Source organism: Quercus robur, chromosome 4, assembly GCF_932294415.1.
Source record: "Quercus robur chromosome 4, dhQueRobu3.1, whole genome shotgun sequence".
NCBI classification, from domain to species: Eukaryota; Viridiplantae; Streptophyta; class Magnoliopsida; order Fagales; family Fagaceae; genus Quercus; species Quercus robur.
Window position 1 is genome coordinate 11741161 of NC_065537.1, and position 20759 is coordinate 11761919.

Here is a 20759-nt window from a genome sequence, read left to right on the forward strand (position 1 = left end):
TGTTGCTTGCCATTATGTTTGACTCAACAACCCATTGTAGCAGTAATGATGATTCAAAGTCTTTCTAAAATAGCCTAATTTAAAACGCAAGTAAACTTAATTCTTTTTTTGTCCACCAGTGAGAACCTTCAAGCAAGATGCCCAGATTTTCTCTTATCATATTGATTAGATTGTAGTGATGATAGCACACTTGGAATGGGCATTTGAAATTATGCAACCACAAAAATTGGGATTGGATAATTTCTATGGTGCTAATATTTTTATACTGATAGCACCTCAAATAAGTGTGTTTGGATTAACCTAGAAATGGATGTATATGTCATTATCTAGCCAAAAAAAAAAAAAAAAATTGTATGTGAGTATATCATTGTCATCATATAAGTATTAGAAGGAAAAATTTGCTTGTATGCGCTTGGTTGAAAAACATTGGTTTCAATTTGTCTTGTAGTCTTTCCCAACAGATAAAATCAAAATGATGTAAGGATTATTTGACAAAAAAAAGAAGGGCTATCCAAGTAAAAAAAAAATATATATATATATATATATATATATATATTAATATAGTACAAGCATTTAATTTGTAATGTCAATTCTTTTTTTTGTCTTTTGTCTTTTTTTTCACAGCATTAAGAGGTCGAATGATCACTCTTTTAATAGATGCTTGCTTCCTTGGTACCCCAAGCCTTGGAATTTAGGCTAGAATTTGGACCTTATCTTGCTCCTAGAGATATTTAAATGCTAAGAATTAAAAAGGCAAGGTTGGCTACCTAGCTATTCATTAGGACTTCCAACAAACAAATAATTGTCTCCCCCCTATACCTAGAACAAATATTAAATTTGAGTTCTAGAATAACGTCCCACCTCATAAAAGGCTTGAATTCGTTCTGTTGAAATGGCTTGAATTGTAATGTCAGTGGATTGACATTACAAGCAAGCATTAAATGCTCTTTATGAATTGTCAAAGAAAGAGGCAAGGAACAACACAGACATAACTAAATTCATGCATTCTTCTTCATAGCCGAAATGGAGTCATTGGCATTCATGAATTGTCCAAAAGCAAGGAACAAATTCTGACATGCAAGCTTGGCAATAAATGCATGCATGGGTTAGAAAGTTTGACTTGATCAACAAAGCCAATATAAGACATGCAATTTAGCATGTAAGCATGCGTGAAGAAATTTGAATCTTGCATTAAATGTTGCATGGAGCCAAATTTATTGACTTCTTAAGTCTTGCATTATTTTTAATGTGCTGGAACTATTGACTCATTATATATATATATATATATATATATATTGTTACTAAATTTTCATGCACCATGAGGAATTAAAATTTTCTGCAATAGCATTCTCATATGCAAAATTTGGATGATTTGGAGTACCTTTTTCAATTGAGACATTTAGGCATAATGGGTAAGTTTCCTTATGTGTACCAAATGACAAAGTTTGGGTACAATTAAACTTCAAATATTTTCTGCAAAGTGGTCCTTAATTTTTTTGCCTAATTGTTCCAAGTCCTAACTCATAAAAATTTTCTATAATGACTTGTTTATTTGCCTTCCACATCATTTAATTGTCCTCTTTTATTTTGCAGATTAAGTACTCATTTGTTGTGATAAGCTTGGACTTTTTTTAGAAAGGTGATTGCTTGGCTTGAGCATAGTAAGTAATTTTTGCTTAAAACTTTGTACTTGAAATGTTAATAATTGTGTTGGGGTGGATTGTTGAGTTTAAGCAAGTGGGTGGCTTGCATGGTGCTATAAGTTGGTTTACATTCATATTGGAAGTGTTTACTTTTTTTTGAAAATTTGGATGTTGTTGAGTTATGTTTGTTGATTACTTTTTGGACTTCAATACTTGTAAGCATTTTATATTATTATATTGATAATTGTATTGGGCGGATTGTTGTGTTAGAGCAAGCGGGTGGCTTGCATGGTGTTATAAGGTCGTTACAATTGATATTAGGAGTGTTTATTAAATTTGGAAATTTGAATGTATATGGTTGAGTTATATTTGTTGATTACTTTTTCAACTTCAATACTTGTAAGCATTCCATATTATTGATTATGATAATTGCGTTGGGGTGGATTGTTGAGTTGGAGCAAACGGGTGGCTTGCATTGATAATTGTTTTGTGATAGATTGTAGTTTGATTTATCATTTCTTTCACATGTCGAACATGCAAATTAAATGGCAATTATCAAGAGATATTGATTAGTTACCAAATGTATTAATAAATTACTTATAAATTTTGACTCCTTATGTCTACACTTAGGACCTTGGTGTGACTTGCAAGTCATTTTCTCAAATTTGAAAATTTTGCTTTGTTTTCTTAGAAGCATAGGTTTGTTTTGTTAGAGTAATTGAAATATGGACTAATGGTTGGTTTATTCTTTCATGATATTGTACTATAGGTATTTATTGTGTAAATTTGTTTTATAGTTATGGACAAGAGTTGGATGGACATTAGAGATAGGACATCTGTGGAATATAGAACTGGAGTTGCACAATTCTTGAATTTTGCATCTCAACATGCACAACGAGATGGTACAATTGTTTGTCCATGTCGAAAATGTGCACATTCAACAATGTTGGCTATAGATGTTGTACGAATTCATCTAGTATCACATGAGATTTGTAGGGGTTATCGACGTTGGACTTTTCATGGGGAATCATCATCTAGAAAGACTTCTGTTAGAACTCCTAGTACTTTTGTCCAAGAAAACTCAAATGAAAATAGTAATATTCATGAAATGTTGCATCACATGTTCCCTATGCATGATATGGTACCCGAACCAATGGAAGAAGATATGGCATCAGATCCTATGGTAGGAGGCCCTGGTGTGGAACAACCTACACAAGGTCCTAACGAAGAGTCACTCCAATTTCTGAAATTGCTCAAAGATGTTAAGGAACCTTGTTATGAAGGTTGTACAAAATTTAGCAAATTGTTAGTCATTGTGTATTTGTACCACTTGAAGTGTTTACTTGGTTGGAGTAACAAATCAGTCACCTTCTTGCTTCAATTTTTGCAAGAGCTACTACCTTCAAGTGCGAAGTTGCCAAAAGACTGTTATGAGGCAAAAAAAATTATTAAGGATTTGGGTTTGAGTTATGAGAAGATTGATGCTTGCCCCAATGATTGTATGTTGTTTTGGAAGGAAAATTCCAACCTTGAAGCTTGCTCAAATTGTAACCATTCAAGGTGGGCAAGCAACGAGGCCGAAGTTCCAAAAAATACGAATGCTCCTTCCAAGAAGGTAAAGAAGAAAGCTGCAAAGATCTTAAGGTGGTTCCCTTTGAAGCCAAGGTTGAAACGATTGTTTATGTCTCCTGAAGTAGCTCCCCACATGAAATGGCATGTTAATGGTCGTACAAATGACGGGTTAATGAGGCATCCTGCTGACTCTAAAGCTTGGAAGTCATTTGACTCTAAGTATGTAGAATTCTCATCTAAGCCTCGTAATGTTAGACCTGGATTAGCAGCTGATGGATTCAATCCGTTCTCCAATATGAGTACTGCTCATAGTACTTGGCCTGTCATGTTGGTCCCATACAATCTTCCTCCTTGGATGTGTATGAAAAGGGCTTATTTCATGTTATCACTATTGATTCCTGGTCCAACCTCTCCTGGGAACGATATAGATGTGTACTTACAACCCTTAGTACAAGAACTCAAGGAATTATGGGATGTTGGTGTAGAAACGTTTGATGTGTCTTCCAATAGCTCATTTCAAATGCATGCAGCGTTGTTGTGGACTATAAATGATTTTTCAGCATATGGTGATATTTCAAGTTGGAGTACCAAAGGTGCTCTTGCATGTCCTTCTTGTAACTATGATCCTCAATCTCGTTGGTTAAAACATGGAAGAAAATTCAGCTATATTGGACATAGACGATTCTTGGATAGTGATCATGAATTTCGTAATCATGATAAGGAGTTTGACGGGCGTAAAGATTTCAGTCAAGCTCCTGTTGTAGTTTCAGGAAGTGAAATCATTGCGCAAACAGAAGCTGTGGTTGATGTTGTTTTTGGGAAGAAAAAAGTTAATTTGACGAATAAGAGAAAAAGAGGGGAGGAAGCCTTGTGTATATGGAAGAAGAGAAGTATATTTTTTAGCTTGCCTTATTGGGAGAACCACTTGTTGCGTCACAATCTTGACGTGATGCATATAGAAAAAAATGTGGTTGACAATGTAATTGGCACAGTGTTGAACATGGATGGAAAGACGAAGGATAACTTAAAGGCACGCCTTGACTTAGAAGAAATGGGTATAAGAAGTGAACTTTATCTTGAGGAGCTTGGTAGTGATAAGACATATAAGCCACGTGCTTGCTTTGAAATGACTACTAGTGAAAAAGATAGTTTTTTGGAAGTTTTGAAGAGTGTAAGTGTGCCGGATGGCTATGCTTCAAATGTATCCCGCTGTGTTAAACTTAAAGAATGCAAGATTTCTGGGATGAAAAGCCATGATAGTCATATCTTGATGCAACAACTTTTTCCAATAACTATACGTGGATCTTTGCCGGATGAAGTGAGCAAATATTTGATTGAGTTATCTTGTTTCTTTAGGGAAATATGTTCCAAAGTATTGAGTTTGGAAGATCTTGAGAGTCTTCAGAAGAGAATTGCGGTGACGTTGTGTGAATTGGAAAGGATATTCCCTCCTTCTTTCTTTACAGTTATGGTACATCTACTCATTCATTTGACTGACGAAGCCAAGATTGCTGGCCCAGTTCATTATCATTGGATGTATCCCGTAGAGCGGTAAGACATATGTAGTAAGTCTATCCATTTGCTTTCATTTAAATTCAATGTTTCATTGTTGATCTTCTTTATTCACATAGGTACTTGTCACGATTGAAGTCCTATGTTCGAAATAAGGCTTGTCCAGAAGGTTGTATTGCAGAAGGGTACTTGGCAGAGGAGTGCTTAACATTCTGTTCACGATATTTCAAAAATGTCGAAACTATTTTCACTCGGCCCATAAGGAATGTTGAAGAATCTACAGGTGCAGTGTTGAGCATCACCTTAGATTCAAAATCATGGACTCAAGCACATCGTTATGTGCTATTCAGTTGTGATGAAATTACCCCATTTCGCATGTAAGTAATTAAGACATCATCCGGTACCGCTTAATGTCATAACATAACTCAAGTTTATAATACTAACACATATTTTTCTACATAGTGTGCACAGAGATCATTTAAAGAAACTTCACCCAAATGTAGCTAATGATGTTATTGAAAAGCAACACATGGAGAGATTTTGTCACTGGTTTAAGTACCATGTAAGTGTATGACATATAAAAGTATTTTTTGCTGTAACTTTCTTGAGATTATACTTTTAATAGAACACATCGTTTATATTAGGTTTTGTCAATGGATGTTGATGAGAGGGAGAAACTTCCTAAAAAAGTTATATGGCTTGCTCGATATCCAGATAATGAAGTTAAACGGTTCAAGCGTTATGTTCTAAATGGATTGAAGTTTCGCACCAAAGATTCTGAGGTAAATAGGAAAACTCAGAACAGTGGAGTTAGTGTCGCCACTGAAAGTGGCGTTACTTACTATGGTGTCTTAACTGACATTATTGAGTTAAAATATTTTGAGAAATTACAATATGTATTATTTAAATGTGAATGGTTTGATGTGGATAGTGGAAGGGGATATAAGACAGACAAGTTTGGTTTCCCTCTTGTCAATTTTACAAGATTGATACATAAGGGTGATCGATTGATTGATGAGTCGTATGTCTTAGCTTCTCAAGCTTCACAAGTCTTTTATGTGGAAGATTCAAGACATAAAGATTGGATGGCTGTTGTTAAAACAAAAGCTAGGGATGTTTTTGATGTTGGAACTGCTGCTTCATCTGATGATGATGTAGATAACTTTTGTGAGAATGTTCCTTATAATATAACCATTGATAATACACATGATGTAAATGAAAATCTTGCATGGACTCGTAGACATGTAGAAGGGACTATTTATGAAACACCGTTATTTGTTGAGCGTGAATTGGTTGAAGATGACAATATAGATGATGAAGAGTTCATTGATGATGTGTATGAGTCCAATGATGAGTCTACTGATGATGAGAATGAAGATGGTGAAGAGCTCAATGATGGGTCCAATGATGAGTCGACTGATGATGAGAGTTAATATGTCATTCATCTTTCATGTGTATTTCTATTTGCTTTGCTTTACTTGTGAAGAGTTTTAAAGTTATCTTGTGTAATCTTATTTGCATGTTTATGAAACTAAGTGGTTATGAAGTTATTGTGTACTATAGAACAAGTTTGTTTGTAATCCTTTTTAGATGGTTGTTGCTTGTTTCTTAAGAGGTTAAAGACTTAGTCCATTTGTGTGAATGAGGATATTGATAGAGTTGATATGGTTTGTTTAGTATATTTAAGATTATGTGTAATTCTATTTGCATGTTTATGAAACTATGTGGTTTTGAATATGTTGTGCACTATATTTAAGTGTATGTGTAATTCCACTTTCATGGTTTTTGCTTAAGTTTGTAGAGATACAAGACTTAGTCCATTTGTGTGAATGAGGATATAGATAGACTTGATATGTTTTGTTTATTATAATATAAGATTGTGTATAATATTATTTGTATGTTTATGAAACTAAGAATTTGTTGTGTAAATGAAGATATGGATAGAAATGGATATAAATCTTCTTTGTTTATTTTAGTTCTTAAAGGTATAAACAAAAATGAGAGATTTAGTTATACGTGACGTTTCGGTAAGGTTGTCACAACAAGCCTCTAATGAAAATGTGGATCATGAGTCACAACAAGAAATTGGCCAATCATCCACAGTTAATCCATCAAATGCACCAAATCCAGGTATTTTATATATTTATAAGATCATGTTTGTGATTATGGTTAATATTGTTTGACAAATATCTCATATTGCACGATAATGGCTTTTATTGTTTTATTATCATTACAGTTGTGCCACTACCAGTACATCCTACTCGCGGTCCTAGCAAGTACTCATTCATTTGGAATCTCCCTGAAAATCACAAGATTGAGTTACCTAACTAGTTCAAATCAACCACTTAAGAAGGCAGGGAGGCACTTCACAGGTTGGTTGGGTACAATTGCACGAAAACCCCATTTGTGCCCAATTAAGTATACGAATTGGACAAGAATGCCATTAAGGAAGAAATATGGGATACTGTTCAGGTATTCAGGAAGTTATAGACTATGTGTGTATTATTCTATCTTGTATTGAGTTTTACACAAGTGTTTAGCTTGATATGGATTTTGCTAACTAAGCTATTGCATGTAGTCAAAATGGATTTTTCCTGAAGAACCTGCTAGGTTGGAGGCAATTAAGAATATGACATTGTCCACAATTGCGAAATGTTGGAGGAACCACAAGTCATCTTTGAAGAAGAAAGTATTTCTTAAGAAGAGGAAATAGAGCACAAGCACCACCAGATGTAATTCTTGAAGATTATGAAGACCTTGTTCAGCATTGGAATTTACCAAAAACGAGGGTATTATTCTATATTGATATGCTTTAATTGTTCTACATCATCATCAAAACAAGAACATTCATATGGATATCCTTAATTTACATTGAATATCTACCATGAAAAATATATTCAAATAATACTTTGTTTAAATATGTAAACTTTTTGAACGTAGGATCTTGCTTTGGTAAACAAGAATAGTCGTTCCAAGCAAAAAAATGTACATACTGGTGGTTCAAAAAACTTTGCTTCGTACGCAGAAGAAATGGTAATGACTCAATAATTATCTTGTAAATGACTTATTAGATTGTTCTTAAGTTTGTATGAGACCATTATTCCTAATTAAATAAATGTAATGAACATAATTTAGGTAACAACGCTTGGGCATCCTGTAGAGCGTGCAGAGGTATATGTAAAACTCCATCTTCGTAAAGATGGTACTCCTGTTAACACTGAAGCAGAAAGCAACATTGTAAGTAATATCATGATTTGCTAAGTGTAATATTGAATCTATTAACATTGTTAATTTCTAATGTGTTATTGTGTTCAACTTTTGAATATTAGGAAAAAATCAACGAACTGTTGAGTGAGTCCTCAAATCGTGTGCAGTCATCCGACCTTACTGGAAGTATTGCATGGGCACCAGATGATGTATATGCTCAAGTGTTTGGTAATAAGTGCAATGGTCGTGTTCGAGGTGTGGGATTTGGCCCAACCCCAAGTATGCATCCTGCCAAAAGCACTCCTACAATTGCTCAAGTAAGAAGCCAAGAAAGGGATGCTAAAGTGATTCAATTGGAGAATCAAGTTGCTTCTTTGACGGAGAAAGTGAATCGTTATGAAAACTTGGAGGAGCGAATGACTCAATTGATGCAACTAGTGCAAAATCAGCAAAATCATTCTTCAGAAGCTAGTCAGGTATTAAATTTTAATGTTTTAAGAATGCATTTGGTTTTTAAATTTTTTAAGTATAGCAACTACTATTTTGTTAATCGAAATGATTTCTTTATGAACTTATTAGATACTTTAATTTGTATTCAGGCTGGTTTTGGTTTAGATCATCAATCTCCAACTCCTTACAGATCACAGGCTTCATCCCATCAAGAAACTAGCATATAGCGGTACTACCTGCAGTGTTTTAAGGACTCCATGGGCTATTAGATAGTTGTTTTGAACAACCACAATTATTTTGGAACTATTGTATTTTGTTTATAATATAGCCATAGTTTGGGTGGTTGTCTTTTTTTGGTATAAGTAGACAAGTGTTCTGTTACAACCACATTTATTTTGGAAATATTGTACTTTGTTTAATATTGTCATAGTTTAGGTGGTTGTCTTTTTTTTGTAGATATACAAGTATTTTGTTCTATTCAAGATGATATATGTATTGGTATTAAACATATAAATATATGTATATAAATATATATTGAATATATGGTTAATGTGATTGTGGAATATTGATGATCAATAGGTATATTTGATCTATTACAAGCTTGTGTTAGTTATTGTTGAATTTTAAGTAGGTTTATATTGCATTTAAAAAAAAAAAAAAAAAAAAAAAAAGTAGGTTTTTGTGACGTTTTAAAAACGACGCTAAAAAGATGTCACTAAAAAACAAGCTTATGAATTCTTTTGCGACGTTTTTGAAATGTCGCTATAGGTGCGGTTATTTGCGACGTTTTAAAAACGTCACTAAATGTATTTTCCTTACATTATATACGAAAATGTAATATTATTTAGCGACATTTTATAAAACGTCACTAAAAGTTTTTGAACGCCACTAAAAGAGTAACATATGGCGACGTTTTTTGAAACGTCGCAATAGATATATAGCGACTGCTCTATTGCGATGTTTTTGAACGTCGCAAAAAAAACGTCGCTATATACTATAGTGACGTTTTTAGGTTTTTAGTGACGTTTTTAAAAACGTCGCCTAAACCCAGATTTCTTGTAGTGACGTGTAGGTTCGATTTTCCAGGACTGATACTTGTCCCATCAGCCCATACCCAGAGTGGTTGGGGGTGGTTGTAAAAGCTGGAGAGTATGGCTCTGTCAGGTGCAGAGCATTGAATGGCAGTAAGGGCAGCTTTCCCTCTGTCCTTGGTCGTTATATTATCCAGCGTACCCTTCTCTATTGACCTAGATATTTTAGATTTTTTTCCAAACTGTTCCTATACTGCTTTTGACCTTCCTTCCAGGGAGACCTCGGGTATGCCGAGGACAGAATCATCCTCGGCTGGTCTCAAGACTATTTGGGCTTCTATTACCTATCCTCGGCTATAACCTTCCTCGGCTTGGGCCTTGGGCCCCAACATGAAAAATGGGCCAGGGCCACAAATTATTGGACCCCACACCCCTAAAACCTAAAAATTACTAAAATACCACAAAACCCAAAAAATGACCAAAATACCCCTAAAACCTAAAAATGACCAAAATACCTCCAAAACCCAAAAAATGACAAAAATACCCTCGAAACCCAAAAAATGGCCAAAATTCCCCCAAAACCCACAAAATGACTAAAATACCTCCAAAATCTCTAAAATGAGCAAAATACCCCCCCCCCTTCCCCAAAACCTCTCAAATGTCCAAAATATCCCAAAAACCCAAAAAATGACCATAATACCCCCAAAACCCACAAAATCAGAAAAATACCTCCAAAACCTCTAAAATGAGCAAAATATCCCCCCCCCCCCCCAAAACCTCTAAAATGTCCAAAATATCCCCAAAACCCAAAAATTACGAAAATACCCTAAAAACCCAAAAAATGACCAAAATACCCCCTAAACCTTAAAAATGACCGAAATACCTCTGAAACTTTAAAATTACCAAAAATACCCCCGAAACCTAAAAAATTACCAAAATACCTCTAAAACCTGTAAAATGATTAAAATAGCCCAAGACCTAAAAAATGACTAAAATAACCCCAAAACCTAAAACAATGACCAAAATACCCCCAAAAACCTAAAGAAATGACCAAAATACCCCCAAAACTTAAAAAATTACCAAAATACTCCATAAACCTAAAAAATGACCGAAATACTCCCCAAACCTAAAAAATTACCAAAATACTCCATAAACCTAAAAAATGACCGAAATACCTCTAAAACCTAAAAAATAACTAAAATACCCCCGAAACCTAAAAATATTGCCAAAATACCCTGCTACCTAAAAAATGACCAAAATAACCCCAAAACCTAAAAAAATAATCAATAAAAACCCCTGAAACCCAAATTATGACCAAAATGCCCCTAAACATGTAAGATGACCAAAATACACCTGAAACATCTAAAATTACTGAAATAGAGGTTTTAGGGTATTTTGGATGTTTCGAGGATATTTTTGACAAATTAAAGATTCTAAGAGTCTTTCATTGATTTTATAGGTTTCGAGGGAATTTCGGTAATTTTTTAGGTTTCGGGCTTATTTTGATCATCTTTTAGATTCTAAGGGTATTTTAGCCATTTTTTAGGTTACAAGGGCATTTCTGTCGTCCTTTTAGTTTTATGGTTATTTTGGTAAATTTATAGGGTTCAGAAGTATTTTGGTAATTTTTATGTTTTGGGGTATTTCGGTAATTTTTTAGGTTTCGGTGGTATTTTGGTCATTTTTAGGTTTCGAGGGTATTTTGGTCATTTTTTGGGTTTCAAGGGTATTTGGTATTTTTTGAGTTTCGGGGGTATTTTGGTATTTTTTAGGTTTCAGGGGTATTTTGATCAGTTTTTGGGTTTCGGGGATATTTTGGTACTTTTTTAGCTTTTTGGGGTATTTTGGCCATTTTTTGGGTTTTGGGGGTATTTTGGTCATTTTTTGGGTTTCAGGGGTATTTTGGCCGTTTTTTGGGTTTTGGAAGTATTTTGGTCATTTTTAGGTTTCGGGGGTATTTTGGTATTTTTTTGGGTTTCAGGGGTATTTTGGTAATTTTTAGGTTTCGGGGATATTTTGGTCATTTTTTTTTAGTTTTGAGGGTACTTTGGTCATTTTTTGGGTTTCGGGGATATTTTGGTCATTTTTAGGTTTCGGGGGTATTTTGGTCATTTTTACGTTTTGATGGTATTTTGGTCATTTTTTTGGGTTTTGAGGGTATTTTGGTCATTTTTTGGGTTTTGGGGGTATTTTGGTAATTTTTTTAGGTTTTTGGGGGTATTTTGGTTATTTTTAGGTTTTGGAGGTATTTTGGTAATTTTTTAGATTTTGGGGGGTATTTTGGTAATTTTCAGGTTTCGATGGTATTTTGGTCATTTTTTTGAGTTTTGGGGGTATTTTGGTCATTTTAGAGATTTTTGAGGGATTTTGTTCATTTTAGTGGTTTTTAAGCATATTTGGTGATTTTAGAGATATTAGAGGTACTTTGGTCATTTTAGAGGTTTCATGGGTATTTTGCTAATTTTAGAGATTTTGGGGATAATTTTGGATGTCCAAGGGTATATTGGTAATTTTGGAAGATTTGGGGTATTTGCATCATTTTAGGTATTTATGGGTATTTTGGAGGTCAAGAGGGTATTCAATAGTTTTAGAGGTATTTAGGTCATATTTGGTTAAATGGGTTGGGTTGGAAATTGATAATTAATTTATATATAAACAGGTCATAAATGGATAAATGGGTAATTATACACCCAACCCGTCCATTTGTCACCTCTAATAATTACTCAAAAGTAAATTATACTAAAAGTAAAGGACATTTCCAACTGAATAATGCAAAGAAACAGCATGCTGACTCAAATGTTTCACTTATACACGGGATTAATCTGATTCTCCTGACTCCTTTCACACTCTTCCCTTTGGACTAATAAGAAGGGTTGAAAAACAAAAATATTATCATTTAGCTCTAGGAAATGAATTACAAATCTCTATTGCTTTCCGAAGAATTCGAACCAAAGAGTCCAAGTCCCAAACCGTACCTCATTTCTGCGACTCCATTGAAGTTAGCTGATAGTGCAAAAGATCTTTATGTTTGGTTTGTCCAGTTATCACACAATCAAGCTAAAAATATTAACTTTCGTTTTAACAAACCTCGTAAATCGTTGTTTGGCTATGTGAAACATATGTACGCTACAAAAAAATTCTGGACATGAATATGAATTAAGTTTTGATTTTAAGACATAAAATCCTTTATTGAAAAAAAAAAAAAGCAGAAAATGCAATCCATGGATAGCCCGGCACTTCGGAATGTGTCAAAACACACTAACACATCCGTCGCGGTCAGTACAATTTATTCCAACAATTCCTATGGTCATGGATTTCTAAATACTTTTTTTTTTCTCCCCTTAATAGGAAATACTATAGTACCACTAAACAGCACATTATTAATTTATTATTACAAAATAGGCTAATGATTAGACTAGAATTGAAGGCCTACTCCATTGCTGACTCAAAAATAATATATAAATATATTTTTTGTGCCACTTGGTCAACTTGTGACCTGCCTTAGTTATTATCCCCACTCTAGAACCTTTGAATTTTGGAAAGTAAGCGCCACCGCCGTGTGAACTGATATGATCATGAGCCATCTTTCAACACTTTCATAATTGGTAGGCTGTTTTGACAATGATTCCATTCCATGGCTCCTCTAGCGGAGTAGAGTACTGTTAGAGTCTCCCCATTCGAAGGCTACTTCTTGGACAGCATTTCAGTACTGAATCTTGCTCCAAATTCGTCGCCGACCCATTTAGATGGATGACGGCCAAAATTGGAGTCAATGGATAAACAAAATTCCAAATATAATTGATTCCTTTTTCTTGTGCGCTTCTGTCCCGCAGTCACGTGTTCTATGTATGTATATATATTATAATTCGATGAGGGTTGTACTAAATTAATAAATAATGTTAGGGTAAAACTTAAGTGCAATTTGTTAAGAGCAATTAATTAGGGCTTTCAATTAAATTCAAATGTATAATTGCATTTAATTTAGTTATTTTTGCCAAAGACAATAATATTCGTACTTCATTAATCAAAGTAGCCAAATGTTTAAATTTAATTGGAGAACTTAATGTAGTGCACCTAAGGAATTATATTCAAAATTAATTTTCTCATAATGTAATTTAAATTTTGAAGAAAGGAACAAATAAGTCATTCAAATTTTCTTTAATAAGTCATGAGTGTACAATGCACAAGAAAATTAAATAGAATATTATATTTATTTTTTTTTTGTCAAAATATAAAACTTGATAATTATAATAATATCAAGCCCCTTTTCTTGACTGCTAGCTTGGAATTCCTGGCCTACTCGTGTAACTATGTAAGAATATGTTAGGGCTAACTAATATGAGAGAGAGAGTACATGTGTGTGCGCGCGCGCGTGCATGTGCTATTGTTGTGCCTAATAGAGTGAGAAGACATTATCTCTTGATATAGGGCTATAAATGAACCAAGCTGTTTAGGCTTGGCTCAATAAAAAGCTCATTCATGTTTGTTTGTTTATAGTTAATACGTCGAAACTCGGAAAGATTGAGTCAAACCCACATATAATTTTCCTTTAACATAATGGCTCAATGTAATGGTTCCTTTTACATTGGATTGGATTGACAACAATAATTTTCCTTTAACATAATGGTTTCTAGTTAATACGTTATATTCCAATTTGTCTTTAAGCTATAAATTGAATTGATATAGACGGTGAAGATCTAAAAATGTCTCAATATTGCGTTTACTTTGCTTTCGCACCCTAGTCAAAGAAAATTGCTGGTGTGATAGGCCTTTCGGTACGCGTCCTTACGTTGTTAACCTGACTAATGAGTTTATAAACACATATTAACTTAATATTTAGAAAAAAAAAAAAAAAAAAAAAAAAGAGAGATTGAATCTTAAACATCTTTATTAGACACATAAGCAAATACTAATTGAACTTCAACACTCTAAGCATAGTTTTTTTAGTTCTTGACATGGTTCTTAATGTCTTCGCAATGCAGCTCTACATGTTCTTTTTTTTTTTTTTTTGGAAACCTATATGTTCTTATTTTGTTATATTAGTACGCGACCTTATATACCATGTCAGCATTATTAAAAAAAAAAATTATATATATATAAAAGATAAAGGATCTGCCACATGATCAACAATTGTTTTTTTTTTTTTTTTTTAAGAACATCAATAATTATTGTTCACACAACAAAGTGGGTAAAAAGGCAAGGAATTTGTAAAAAAAAAAAAAATTTATATATATATAAAAGATAAAGGATCTGCCACATGATCAACAATTGTTTTTTTTTTTTTTTTTTTTTTTTTTTTTTTTTTTTTTTTTAAGAACATCAATAATTATTGTTCACACAACAAAGTGGGTAAAAAGGCAAGGAATTTGTAAAAAAAAAAAAAAAATTTATATATATATAAAAGATAAAGGATCTGCCACATGATCAACAATTGTTTTTTTTTTTTTTTTTTTAAGAACATCAATAATTATTGTTCACACAACAAAGTGGGTAAAAAGGCAAGGAATTTTTAAAAAAATCATGCTAAATTGAAAAATCTAAAATTTTTTTTTGGGTTAATAAAATCCAAAATTACTTGGAATTGAAGTTTGACACATATTTCAAAGTCAAAATACTAACGGTATCACTTGCAGTTCGCCTCATCAAGCAATTTAAGAAAGAAGAAAAAAAAACGCATGTAATTGGTATCATAATTAATAGCCCGTTTAAGTACATAGAACATAATAACGAATGAAAAAGAATGTAATGAAAATATATAAATATTTTATCTATTTCATTATTTGAAACTTTTTAAAAAATGAATTGAATAATCGCAATGACTAATCTAATCTATTCGCGGCTAAATGTTTATCCCAAAAATAAGAAAAAATTCATCATTTTAATGAATTAAACATAAAAATATCAATTTAATCCAATTATGAGAAAGGACAAGTAAAAATTTAATGTATACCAGTAGATTTAAATATTCTTTTATTTCGTTTATAAATGCTCTAATAAATAAATAAAATATTTTATATTCTGTTCTATTTTTTGTCGCTGGTTTATAAATTTTTCAAACATAGTGTAAAGCCTTTTTTTCTTCATAGAAGTTTCGCCTTTTATTTAATTAATTAATATCATTATTTCGAGAATTATTCAATTAATATCATACTAATTTAATTGATTATCTAATAATTTGCGAAGAAAATAAATCTTTCTGATTGACACTTTTTCCACAAATACTACGGTTTTTTTATATTTTAAATTTGATTGAATTATATACTTCCTTGAATGAGCCTTGAACCACCCACAATTGTTTGGAGAAATTGCAGGAAGGAAGCAACAAAATTGAGGCCCAATTAGGCATTATAATTAAACTTTTAGCAACCCAATCCAATGTAAAACCGTTGAAACTCGGAAAGATTGAGTCAAACCGACATATATTTTATTATCTTCTCTATATTAACATCGAAAATTAATGAGAACTTTCTTTTACAGTATTTTATTGACTCGAGGTCTAAGAATCATGCATATTCTGGTGCAAGTTGAGTCACTTGGTGTATATTTCACAGAACACGACAAGTCCCAACGACTTTGACTTTACCAATAATTACTCCATTAATTCAAGCTAAACTGGCCCACCCACATCTCTATCTCTTATCTAGGCTACCCACCCAGTAGGGTCACAAGGATGAATATCTCACACGTTCATACAATACTCCCAAGACTTAGACTTTAGCAATTGATTATATTATTCCATTGGATGCTGAACCGTGAATGAATTGAATTCAAGTAATTGCCAAGTGAGCAAATTTCAGTGCTCAACCATGGCTACCACCAACATTGTACTTGTACACCTTCTCACATTGGTTTTCTTGCTCTTCTTCTCATCCTTGTGGACACCTCATGTTGCAGACTGGGTATACGTGACATCTGGCAACCTATCATCAATTGGTGACACTCTCAAACCTGGTGACACACTCAATTCCACGAGTTACCTTGTATCTCAAAAAGGGGCTTTCGCTTTGGGGTTCTTTAGGAGGATTGACATCATTTCGAACGACAGCTATGTTGGAATATCAGACATGGCTGATCCAAAGAGTCCTTTCAATCTTTATGTATGGTTTGGCAATCGTGGTCATCCTTTTGTCAAAGACAAAACGGGTTCGCTTACCTTGGACAACAATGGAACATTGAAGATTGTACGCCAAGGTGAGAGTCCTATAATCTTATACTCCTCTGGTACTAATAACACTGTTGCTACTCTGTATGATAATGGCAATTTTGTGTTGAAAGAAGTCAACTTTGATGGGTCTACCAAAAGGGTGTTATGGCAAAGTTTTGATTATCTTATGGACACCCTTTTGCCTGGAATGAAGCTAGGGATTAATCACAAAACTGGCCAAACTTGGGCACTCACATCATGGTTAACTACAGATATTCCAGATTATGGAGCTTTCAGTCTTGAATGGGACCCCAAGGGACTTGAATTGGTCATTAAGCAAAGAGGGGTGGTTCATTGGAAAAGTGGGGTCTTGAGAAACAACCAATTTGAGAACATTTCACCAGATATAACATCTATGTATGATTTCAAAGTTGTTTCAAATGAGGATGAAGAATACTTCTCTTTCAGTAACAAAAATCAGAGTGTGCTGATGTCTGAATGGATTATCACTTTTTTGGGGCAATTTAAGGATTTGAGAGGACCTGATATTGGCAGAGCTGATAATTGTTATAGCTATGATACTAGTGGAGGATGTCAAGGTTGGGAGCAGCCAATGTGTAGGGAACGTGGTGACAAATTTGATCTCACAACTGGGTACTATGTAAACGGAGATATTTTGTCGAACAACAATTATAGTCTTGGCATCAGCGACTGTAAAGCTATTTGCTGGAGCAACTGTAGCTGTGTGGCTTTTACTTATCAGTTTTCTAATGAAACTGGATGCCGATTTTCGACAGGAGAAAAAGCGGTCCAATCGAGCCAAGCTAGTGATTTCCTATCTCTTTATGTTCTAACATCAAGGACTTCTCACAAAGGTTAGTTTTTACTTGCTAGATTTTTTGTGCTATGAACATTCTGACTGTCAATTCATCAAATAGCAAACAGTTTCTAATACAGCCTTATAAACAATATTATTAGAGAACAAATTGTAAATGAAAATCATTATTACAGTTTTATAAACAAAAAATACCTACAAACCACTAGAATTTAAAACCATGATCTGACTTTATGTATGGGTTACATGTGAAGCTTCATACGGGTTTAGTTGGATCTCTTTGACTATTAGTTTAATATTTTAGGCTTCGACGGCTCACATTTGTACCCAAGCATGATTTTTTAAATGTTATTTAACTTTTAAGGATTAGACCCACTTGCATCTCAGCTAATTAGGCCTCTCAAGGTGCACCAAACTTATTACCCCTTTACAAGTGGCTCTTACACAATCTTTACTTTTTTTTTTTTTTTTTTTTTTTTTTTGGGGTCATGAAAATCTCACTTCTGACTATTAATTTTGATATGCAATATATAATTTTGAAACAAAAAGAATAAGAATAGATAAATAAATCTCATAAGATGATTATTAATACAGCTTCTTATGATCAAATGTAGGAGCAAAGAAGTGGATATGGATTGGCACTGTTATCGTCGCTGCTTTGCTTGTAATATTTTTCAGCATATTGTGTTATATACAGAGAAGGAGAAAATTTGTACCCAAAGGTATAGTTTACATGAAGAATGAACTTTTTAGTTCGAATTTAGCAACTTGAATATTAGTTGCTCTCTCTCTCTCTCTCTCTTTGGTTTAATGGAAATACTGATAATTTTTTTTTTTTGGGGTAAATTACGACAGGGAATAATGTAACAAAAGATGAAAATGATTTACTTGATTTAGTGAGTTTGGATCAATCTCCCATTGTCAATCAGATTCCAAATGATGGGAAGAAGGGGCATGATTTAAGTGTATTTAATTATGCATATGTCATGACAGCCACAAACAACTTCGCACCGCAAAACAAGCTTGGAGAAGGGGGCTTTGGAGAAGTTTATATGGTAAGCCCTAAATAACATACAAAAGATACAATTTTAATTAATTTATGTCTTACCCTAGCCTAAACCTTATTTGATCAAAATATCAGGGAGAATTGTTGACGGGGCAAAAAATAGCCATAAAGAGACTATCGAGAAATTCAGGACAAGGAATACTTGAGTTCAAGAATGAGTTAATACTCATATCTAAACTTCAACACATGAATCTTGTTAAGCTTTTGGGTTTTTGCCTACACGGAGAAGAGAGGATGCTAATCTACGAATACATGCCGAACAAAAGCTTGGACTCATTTTTATTTGGTTTGAAAAACATTCTCCTTTTATTTTAAAACTTCATTTGATTTCGTCAACAAATTTATATATTTATCTATATAAGTTTGCTGAAAGTAGATTATTAATCATATTTAACTTTTATATTCAACAGATGCAAACAAGAGCAAGCTACTAGATTGGCAAAAACGTTTTGGTATAATCGAAGGAGTTGCTCAAGGATTGCTTTACCTCCATAAATACTCAAGATTGAGAGTAATTCATAGAGACTTGAAAGCGAGTAATATACTCCTTGATGAAAATATGAACCCCAAAATCTCTGATTTTGGTATGGCAAGAATCTTTCAACAAAATGAATTGGAAGCGAATACTAAAAGGGTTGTCGGGACATAGTAAGTAAATTAATTATATTACATACATTACTATATTTGTTTCATTTTGAATGTTAAACACTTTGCTTCCACATGATTAATGAAGTTATAAACTTAAAACCATTTTTTCTAATTTGATGCAGTGGATACATGTCTCCTGAGTATGCCATGGAGGGAGTTTTCTCTATAAAATCTGATGTTTATAGTTTTGGAGTTCTTATGCTCGAGATCTTGAGTGGAAGGAAGAACAACAGTTTTTTCAAGACAGAGCACTTGTTCAATCTAGTGGGATATGTATGTCAAAAAACTATGAGCTTCGGATGATTCATGATTCTATGATATTCAGTGTGTGTTTCTGATAATGTATAATCCTTTTTCAGGCATGGGAGTTATGGAATGAAGGTACTGCCTTGGACCTAATGGACCCAGCACTTGATGATTCATATATGGATCAGATGCTTCGTTGCGTTCATGTTGGTCTCCTGTGCGTTGAAGATAGTGCAATTGATCGGCCAGCAATGTCAGATGTCTTAGCTATGTTGACAAATGACAATTTGTCATTGCCATCACCTAAGAAACCTGCATTTTCTCTTGCAAGACAAGCAATTGAGGCACATATATATGACAAAGAATCAGAATGTAATTCGATAAATTGGGCGTCAATTTCTAATATGATTCCAAGATAGAGGCATGTTTTTAGTATCACTTCATACGCTTGAGTATGTTAATTTTGATTTAACGTGGTTTACCAACAAATACTTCCCAAGAATTGAATGTTTTCACTTAGATATTTACTGCTATACATACTTACTTACATGTAAATTATTACAATTTTGTTTATAACATAGATTCCCTTTCATTTGCTGCAAAACTATATTCAGATTATGACCATCTACCATTACAAACATCTTTTAAATATAATCTGATTTAGTTCTGAGAAGCAAGTAAGCACTCTATCATGCGCCACCATATTCTTTGTAATGATCATTTCATAATCAACTACGGCCCGCTTGTTAAGTGCAAAATTTTCTAGATACGGAAGAGAATTTTATTTGTTCAATCATGGACCCACCTAATGAGCACTGTCCAAAGTCCCCACCACAAATTCATGCAATAAGTCAATTAGTTGTTGAGAAATTTTTTGTTTATTATTCTTAAAATTTGTTTCCTTAAAAAAAATTTAGGAAAAATATTAGTTGTCCCAACATTTGTGGATTGTTGTCAATTTGATCTCTATATTTGGTAGCCATTGATTTGGTCAATGTTTTTTTTTTTTTTTTTTAATTTTTTTTTTTAAGAATTTGGTCTATCTTATTTTTAACTTATAGTCAATTTGGTTACTGCCATCAAATCATAACTTTTCCTGCATTTTCTTGACAACCAAACACAAGCACAAATCAAACTTACCAATATCCTACTATGGTAAACACATATCAACTTAGCAACTAAAGCAAATCGAGATTTGGATCCAAAATAATTGCAAATTAAAAATAATAGGGACAAAGTTGAATGTAAGTTAAAAATAACAATATCTAGTTTAACTACTACCAAAATGTACAAACTAAGTAGACTAAAGTTGAAAATAATAAAGGCCAAATTGATACTGACCCTACAATATAGGGACCAGCAAAATGGTATTTTAGCCAAAAATTTTCAAATGATCATTAGTCAT

At 33.2% G+C, this 20759-nt stretch overlaps 3 protein-coding genes across 3 annotated transcripts; all 3 read left to right on the forward strand.

Annotated features, from left to right (window-relative positions):
- Window positions 1–2239: 2239 nt before the first annotated feature.
- On the forward strand, window positions 2240–6389 carry LOC126720575 (uncharacterized). Its single transcript, XM_050423177.1, has 4 exons — window positions 2240–4766; window positions 4847–5104; window positions 5190–5289; window positions 5372–6389. The coding sequence occupies exons 1-4, from the start codon at window positions 2443–2445 to the stop codon at window positions 6158–6160; spliced, it is 3471 nt and encodes a 1156-aa protein (XP_050279134.1). The 5' UTR covers window positions 2240–2442; the 3' UTR covers window positions 6161–6389.
- A 1031-nt stretch (window positions 6390–7420) lies between these two features.
- Window positions 7421–8862, forward strand: LOC126720578 (uncharacterized). Its single transcript, XM_050423179.1, has 5 exons — window positions 7421–7516; window positions 7668–7760; window positions 7863–7964; window positions 8057–8410; window positions 8534–8862. Exons 2-5 carry the CDS (start codon window positions 7758–7760, stop codon window positions 8609–8611), a joined length of 537 nt encoding a protein of 178 aa, XP_050279136.1. The 5' UTR covers window positions 7421–7516; window positions 7668–7757; the 3' UTR covers window positions 8612–8862.
- A 7227-nt stretch (window positions 8863–16089) lies between these two features.
- Window positions 16090–19958, forward strand: LOC126720576 (G-type lectin S-receptor-like serine/threonine-protein kinase At1g67520). The gene is made up of 7 exons (XM_050423178.1): window positions 16090–17434; window positions 18009–18116; window positions 18250–18449; window positions 18536–18746; window positions 18871–19108; window positions 19231–19381; window positions 19468–19958. Exons 1-7 carry the CDS (start codon window positions 16222–16224, stop codon window positions 19771–19773), a joined length of 2427 nt encoding a protein of 808 aa, XP_050279135.1. The 5' UTR covers window positions 16090–16221; the 3' UTR covers window positions 19774–19958.
- The last annotated feature ends 801 nt before the right edge of the window (window positions 19959–20759 follow it).

Coding starts and splice junctions, on each gene's coding strand:
- LOC126720575 (XM_050423177.1), top strand. CDS start 2,443: ATGGACAAGAGTTGGATGGACATTAGAGATAGGACATCTGTGGAATAT. Junction 4,767..4,846: donor TGGATGTATCCCGTAGAGCG/GTAAGACATATG, acceptor TTATTCACATAG/GTACTTGTCACGATTGAAGT. Junction 5,105..5,189: donor GAAATTACCCCATTTCGCAT/GTAAGTAATTAA, acceptor TTTTCTACATAG/TGTGCACAGAGATCATTTAA.
- LOC126720578 (XM_050423179.1), top strand. Junction 7,965..8,056: donor CTGAAGCAGAAAGCAACATT/GTAAGTAATATC, acceptor TTTGAATATTAG/GAAAAAATCAACGAACTGTT. Junction 8,411..8,533: donor ATTCTTCAGAAGCTAGTCAG/GTATTAAATTTT, acceptor ATTTGTATTCAG/GCTGGTTTTGGTTTAGATCA.
- LOC126720576 (XM_050423178.1), top strand. CDS start 16,222: ATGGCTACCACCAACATTGTACTTGTACACCTTCTCACATTGGTTTTC. Junction 18,450..18,535: donor GCTTTGGAGAAGTTTATATG/GTAAGCCCTAAA, acceptor TCAAAATATCAG/GGAGAATTGTTGACGGGGCA. Junction 19,109..19,230: donor AAAAGGGTTGTCGGGACATA/GTAAGTAAATTA, acceptor AATTTGATGCAG/TGGATACATGTCTCCTGAGT.